This window comes from Mchenga conophoros, linkage group LG22, assembly GCF_057382185.1.
Source record: "Mchenga conophoros isolate Kocher_MC1m ecotype Shallow Benthic linkage group LG22, M_conophoros_male_GT1.1, whole genome shotgun sequence".
NCBI lineage: Eukaryota > Metazoa > Chordata > Actinopteri > Cichliformes > Cichlidae > Mchenga > Mchenga conophoros.
The window spans coordinates 1,218,091-1,225,590 of record NC_140546.1 but is presented as its reverse complement, the minus strand read 5'-3'; the positions used below and the strand labels follow the sequence as shown (position 1 = coordinate 1,225,590).

At 48.0% G+C, this 7,500-nt stretch overlaps 1 protein-coding gene across 2 annotated transcripts in view; it reads left to right on the top strand.

The window, feature by feature from the left end:
- LOC146548458 (glutamate receptor ionotropic, kainate 5-like) overlaps positions 1–7,500 on the top strand; it is a 216,750-nt gene that overhangs the window by 157,858 nt on the left and 51,392 nt on the right. For both annotated transcript variants that reach the window (XM_085261542.1, XM_085261541.1), the window contains exons 6-8: positions 2,296–2,461; positions 3,869–4,047; positions 6,116–6,169. In XM_085261542.1, the coding sequence (XP_085117668.1) occupies positions 2,296–2,461; positions 3,869–4,047; positions 6,116–6,169 (399 nt within the window). The remainder of the gene's footprint in view (positions 1–2,295; positions 2,462–3,868; positions 4,048–6,115; positions 6,170–7,500) is intronic.

The window sequence follows — 7,500 nt, the reverse complement described above, 5'->3', positions numbered from 1 at the left end:
TTTCAGCCAAAGAAAAGATAATTCTGACAAATATCCACAGAGTACTTTTGCTTATCTGCAGAGCGGAGGGTCAAGGTCAGGAGTAGGGTTTGAGGCCAGGCGTGGGGTCTTCACTGGTGATCTGCTCCTCCTTTCATAATAAATGACAGGTTTGAGGTTTTGGCTGAACACAGCTGTGACCGTGGACAGACCGGACACAGCAGGCAGGTTTATATCACACACGTGTGACCGGATGATGTCACTACACATGGAACCGGTTTGTGATGGAGGTGTGGAGCAGGCTTTCTTTGGGTGGGGTTGCAGAGGACACCCCCGGTCTAATGCCTGACAAAGAGGACGTTTCCGCTCTAAGTTTAGGAGAAAGACCTCTGGGAGTGGGCGTGGCCTGTCTTCAGTTTAAAGCCTGTTCCCAGAAACGTGATTGGCTTCTCGTTTGCACCCAGTCGTCCTCGACCGAGATCTCCTGAACCAGTCGTTGAGTTCTTTCAGTTTTGCTTCGCTCTGTTGGATTTTTGCAGCCTTTAACTTGTGTTTAACCATTTTCTGCCTTCCAGAGTTTACACAGGTGCATCTCCAGCATGCCGCAAGCCTCTAACCGTCCACATGTCCTCTTCCTCCAGCCCGACAGGTCCCATGTTCCTGAATTCTCAGTCTGGATTTAGAATAAGCTGGGTGGATGGGAGCAAAGCCCGGCTGAGCTAATTACAGTTTACCTTTGAAGCCCCCGCAGGTCTGAGCTGAGGTTAAATCACGTCACACAGGACGTCTGTCCTCTGACCCCGTTCTTCGTTCCTCTCTGAAGTGATTAATTTTTCAATTTGTCATGAATCTTTCATCTTAAACACTCACACTGTCCGTCACAGCACCTTTGCTCTGGGAGGTCTGAAGTGAAACAGAGAAGCTTGTCTGAAGTTAGACACATCGTCACCTAACCGAGCACGGTGACGTGTCCTCCTTTCTTTTTCCTGCGGACACCCGGCTGTACGACCCTCCGTGACCCTTCGATGTCTGCCGAACAGAAACTGATTTCTGCATGAAACGCTTTTCTGATATTGCTGATGATCTGAGGCTTTGTTCCTTTCTCACATTTTCTTTGTGAGCGTGAACAAAGACGGGATCATCAGCGAGTGCCGGGCTCTGATTAAAGCTCCATTGCTGTTATCTGAACTTCCTGTATAACCTGTACAGTTGGGAACAACTCGGCCTCTCACTCAGGGGCTCCTCACTTTTTTAAATGTCTCAATCTTAAAACAATGCTGGCTCACAGAAAGGTGAAAGGTCGACCTGCGGCTGCTGTGATGCAGATTTGGAGGAAGAGCACAGAGAAAGTGAAACGCTTGAATGAGTGTAAGGCAGCTCGTTTCCCCACATTGACTTTTTCTTTCCCACCTCTCTGTTTATCCTTCTTATTACATCTTTTCTTTCCCCTTTTTCCATCTGTTATAAACCAGCTCTTGTTCCTCGGTAATGATGGAGATCTCTTCACACTGGCTGGCAGCTGCAGTTCCTGGAGTTTTACGTTATAAATGAAACTGGGACTTCCTCATTCGAGCTTCCTAAAACTGACAGCAGTAATATCCAGCCTGTGATGATAAAATTTCCCATTGTAGAAATACGGAGAAGTCGAAGAATAGTTCAAGCTTAATTCAGTTTTATTTATAAAGCGCGAAATCACAACAGTCACCTCAAAGAGTAACCCTACAGTAATACAGAGAAAACCCAACAATCATATGACCCCCTATGAGCAGCACTTTGGTGACAGCGGGAAGGAAAAACTCCCTTTTAACAGGAAGAAACCTCCAGCAGAACCAGGCTCAGGGAGGGGCGGGGCCATCTGCTGTGATTGGTTGGAGTGAGAGAAGGAAGACAGGATAAAGACATGCTGTGGAAGAGAGACAGAGGTTAATAACAGATATGATTCAATGCAGAGAGGTCTGTTAACACATGTTCAAGTGCATAGTGTGGAGGATGTCGTAAGGCCTCGAGGCAGTTGGGTCTCAAACACAATATTTATGAGCTTTTGAATTTGTAAATCGGTCGGATTTAACCCGAACAGGCAGGAAGGTTGCAGCACCTGCTCTTAGGTGAAGGCTCTGCCTCCCACTTTTATACTTTAAATACTCTCCAAGTACAAAAACAGAGTTTAATGTGACGATTGTCTGAGAACTGTCGTGCAGTATAAAGTGCAGTAACTCGGTGAATGTTTCTTTGACTTTCAGTAACTGGTCTCCATGTTTCGAAGCAAAGCCCAGCGCAGACTTCCTTCTCTCATCATGCTTCTCATTCGCCCCTCAGATCCCTCACGTGAAGATCGGCCCCGAGGAAACGCCCAAGCTGCCGTACCTCCGCTTTGCCTCGGTGACCCTCTACCCGAGTAACGAGGACCTGAGCCTGGCCATCGGCTCCATCCTGCGCTCCTTCGGCTACCCGACAGCCAGCCTGATCTGTGGCAAAGCAGAGTGTGAGTGTCGTGGTTATTCCCACTGCAGCTCCGTCCACACTTAGGGCGGAAATGATGGATTTTAGAGCTCCAGTGTCTCGGGTTCGAACATTATGAGACGCTGGCACGTGATGCACATTCACAGATCATCTCACCTTAAACCACGAACGCTCCCCGATCCCTGTCCGGTTGCGTGTTGGCACCCGTTCCCTTGGGTTGAGGTTCTGTTTGGACGATCAGTCCTTGCTCTTCTCTTTGAGCAACACGTTTCACGAGTCCGTCCTCGTCCCCCTGCAAACCCAGCTCACATTTCCTGGAGTCAGTTTTCACCATTTTCCACCAGCGTCGAGCCCTCGGTGCCGATGGCTTTGATTTCTTTTCTGTTGTTTCTTCTTCTTCTGAGTTTTCTCTACTCCTCTCTTTCCTTTCCTTTCCTAATTCCTCTTCTCTCACACACTTCCCTCCATTCTTCCTTTCCTCTCCTGAGGACTAGTCTCCTCTCTTCCTTTCCCTTGTTCTTTTTCCCCTCCGTCCTCCCCACATCAGTCTCCCTCAGCTTGGATCCAGCTGACTGATCTGCCCCAGCTCTCCGCTCTAACATCTCCCGGTCTTTCGTCGTAGCCTCGGCCCGTTAACGGCCTGTATTGTGGTCCTGAGCGCTGCTGTCAGCCAGTTAAACGCTTTATGGCAGCGATTAGTCGAGACACGCCCGCTGCTTCTGTCAGGGACAGACGAGGTAATGAGCCGGAGGCCGACACCTCTGAATGTCGAAGCCCAGGTGATGCAAACACAGCAGGCTTCTCGCCGGTTTGTAACGCGACTGCTTCTGCTGAGGTCGGTCTGTTTTCTCCCGTCCTGTGATTATTGACGCTGCTCGCATCCAGCATGTTTTTCACGACGTGAACGCGTCTCATGTTTGGCCCTGCTGTGGGATACCGCCTCAGTGGCAGCGATGCACAAACGCCAGCACTGAGTGTAATGGAGAGAAGTGACCACAGAAACGACTGATCAGAAGCGGTAATAAGTAAATCCTGCCTCAGCCGTGAGCACTCGTGGGTCCATGTTATTCTCAGAGGAGAAAATTAATGGACTTTCAACATAATCGCCTTTATCCCGCTCTGTTTATCGCTTCCTTTTAGGCCTGGAAGTCTGTAGAGCAGCGGCAGTTATTTGTCTCTCTAATGACTCCAAGTCTCATCAATTTTCTTTTTACAAGTCAGAGCAATAATTTTACAAGCAAACAAGCTAAACACTCAGGCGAGCATCGTTTATAGACCCCGCCTCTTTTTCAGGCACTTAGAAGCACTTTGGATGAAGAGTTTTGCCGCTGCGTGACGTAACTTTCACAGCCAAGTGTTTCTGACTGGGAACCGCAGTCCGCCATCGCTCAGACACGTGTGTGACTCATGCTCGTTTCCTGCCCCGTAGGTCTGCTGCGATTGGAGGAGCTGGTCCGCCGCTTCCTCATCTCCAGGGAGACGCTGTCGGTGCGGATGCTGGACGACAGTCTGGACCCCACCCCCCTGCTGAAGGAGATACGTGATGACAAAGTGGCCACCATCATCATTGACGCCAACGCCTCCATCTCGTATCACATCCTCAGGAAGGTCAGCTGTTTGCATCAGCGCGCTCGCGCAGCTTCTTACGTCTGATGCTTTTCTACTTTCAGTCAAAAGGAGTCGACGACTCTGTTCGTCCGTACGGTTCATCGTAGCTGCAGCAGAAGGTTTGAAATGGCACATTTGATCCATGTAAGAGGAAACTGCAATGAATAATCTCAGCCGGCTTTAGAGAAGCTAAAAAACCATGTTTCCAAAATCGGCTCGTGTGAAGTCAGCAATAAATTCACAGACTTGGCAGCTTAATGGGAGCTGCAGTGCAAAATCACCACTGAGTACAGAAGTGCAGGTTAAATAAGAAGAATAAGGAACAACAGAGTTTTTAGGGTTTAATTGATGCTCAGGAGCACAGCGTGAGAGAAGAGGAACGGAGCTGAGATTTAATCCTAAAATACAGGAAATATGAAAACCCTCTGCTAGCACGACAACACTAATCATTTTAAAACCGCGATCACAGCATGACACGCCCACTTTGTGCATACAGAGCAGATCAGGACACGTCAGGTGGAAAAAGTTCTGCAGGTCAGACACGATGCGTGTCCGTCACACTGAGATCTGTCTGCCACGCGGCGCCGTATCTGCACACGCCTCTCTGACTTCAGCTAGCTTTAGCGGGGCGTGGTCCCACCGACTGCAGCTAATGTCCCAAACATGTGCAGACCAGTGTTGCCAGCTTAGCGACTTTGCCGCTATATTTAGCGAGTTTTCAGACCCCTTAGCGACTTTTTTCTAAAAAGTGACTAGCGACAAATCTGGCGACTTTTTCTGGTGTTATTGGAGACTTATTTATGACGTCTTTTTGACGTGAAAGGGCGTGTTGCTCTTACTTTCAACAAGCTGCAGTGCTGCCGTGGGCACCTCACCCGTGCTAAAGCGCTCAACGGCGGAGGATAGTCCTCCGCCAGCTGCTATCAGGGCAGGAGACTGCATTTAGGACGTTTTTTGCTCACTTTATGTTTCTTCCACGATGTTATGTCTCTCTCCAACAACGTAGGTTACAATTACATTAGCATGACCAATTATGCAAATTAGGTGATGACGTCATTTAGCGACTTCTAGCGACTTTTAGGACAGCCAATAGCGATTTTCCTTACTGAGGAGTTGGCAACACTGGTGCAGACGTGTCCGATGCAAATGCAGAGTGCACACCTGTATCATGTGGCACAATAAAACATGTGTCAGTGTTTGAACGTGTTGTTAAATGTCTGTTTCTGTGCAGCCCCGGTTCCTGTTCTGGAAGCGTCTTCTTCCTCTCTGCTGTTTACAGGGTGGAACAGGACCTTCAGACACGCTGGGCTGGTTTTGTGCCAAACTGGCTGTGAGCGTCGACAGACTTTTAAGCCACGGGCTAAATCGACCTGCGTTTGGCAGGTTGCAGTTTCCCTCTCATAGCAGTAACCTTGGGGGGTGCAGGAAGTTTAAAATTCAAAATTACTGAGTAAACTCAGTCAGGACTTTTCAAGTTGGGCTGCTGCTTCAGGCTGAAGGAGATGTAAGCTGACAGTGTGCAGAAGGTTAATGGATTAATAAGTGAAGCGGCGTGCAGGCTCTGCGGTGTGAGGATGCCAGGTTAAATCCTCCGCTGCCTGTCGGAGCCGACGTCCCGTACGTGTGGAAGGTGAGCTGTGACTGAGTTTGAGTCTCTGCTCGGGTCGAGCAGAAAACATTCAAACATAGAAAAGTACTCCAAGGGTCTGCTGCTACCAGGTTTTCACCGTGAACTTCACAAAGATATGTATGTTGGCTGTCCACACTGACTCCTGCTGTGGGGAATCTGCTGTTCTCCCGTGTGTCGCATCATAACGTTGAAAGATATTCCAGTTTTCTGCTTGCTCTTGTGTTTTTAGCTAAATTCAGCCCAGTTTAAATGTCTTTTCACCTGAGAGCACGCTGCCGTTGTTATCATCTCCCTGAAACGTCTTTCATCACTGACGCGTCCTGGAGACGGTAACCACGGTTTCCAGGCTGTTATTAAGTTTGAGCGATGGTTCCTTTTTAAATAAACTCTGGCTTGTTTCCACGGAGGATGCTTAGCGTTTCTTCTGCTCTTCTGCAGGCTAACGAGTTGGGGATGACGTCCGCCTTCTACAAGTACATCCTCACCACCATGGTAAGAGCTCCACACCTCGCCTTCACCTTCATCGCTCGCCACTTAGTTGGATTCTCCTCATCTTCCTTCAATTCCTTCCATGAAGAAGATGCTTCTTAGTGGTTTTCATAATCGTCTGATTCTTCATCTTCATCACTTAGTGACCCATTTTTAACCTCCTCCTCCTCCACAGCTTTCTTGTCCACAGGCTTTGATACTATTGATAACGGCTGATAAAGGAATCGCTCAGCATTTGACATTATTTTGCTCTGTACGTGACACACCAGCCACATTTATGCTGGTGACTCAATACTGTTCCTTTCCTTTCCTTTCCTGTTTTTCTTGTTTCCTTTCCTAAAGATGATCCGTTGCCTGATCTTTTTCCTACTTTCTTCTCCTCAGTTTCATTTCCTTTTCTGTCCTCTATCTCTTCCATCTGTTCTCCTTCCATCCTTGTTTGTGTCGCCTGCAGTGATGGGAATAACGTTACTAATGGCGTTACTTTTTTCAGTAACGAGTAATCTAACTAATTACTATTCCTATCGTTACAACGCCGTTACCGTTACCAACAAGAAAATGCTGTCGCGTTGTTATTTTTCAACAAACAGACGGGTGAAGCTGTGTTCAGCTTACAGCATCTTATATCAGCACGGAAGCAGCTGTAAGTAATCTGGACGCTGCAGCTTTAAGCAGCTGTGCTCCCGCGGACGGCAGTCACTGTCCGGCACAACAGCTGGAGCTCAGGGGGCAAAACAATCACACGAGTGCTGCTGTTTGACTGAGGAAGAATAAAGGAGTCGTGGTCAATCACATGACCACTTAAAGACAAAGCAACAAGGTGACATGTACCAGTTTATAAACTGCGTTGATCAGCCAGTAAAACCAGAGTCATGATAAACAAGACATACGCCTGTTTTTCCTCAATGTTTCGTCACGTTTCCTCTCTAAGGACAGCAGCGAGACCGCTCTGCTTATGAGCAAACAAAATCAGCCCGTTCATGTTGGTGGAAAAATGCACCATGTGGACCAATGAAAAATGATATGGTGACGTTTGGTTGTTTAGGAAGAGGGAGCGAGTTTTGAGATGTGAGAGTTTTGTGACGTTTAGCGTGTTTAGAGTGTGTAATTAGTGTGTTGTCTTGTGTAGTTAGTGTGTTGTCTTGTGTAGTTAGTGTGTTATGGATAGTTTTGTGTTGTGTGTCAGAACAATGAGGCGACTGCTGTCTCCAGGTAGAAACAGCAGTGACACACCTGCTGCTGTCAGAGCTGCAGGTATCAGGTATCCCTGTGAGCATGAAGCCTTTCCAGAGGTGCTGTCGTCAGCCAGAGGAGGCCGTCGGTTCAAATCCTGA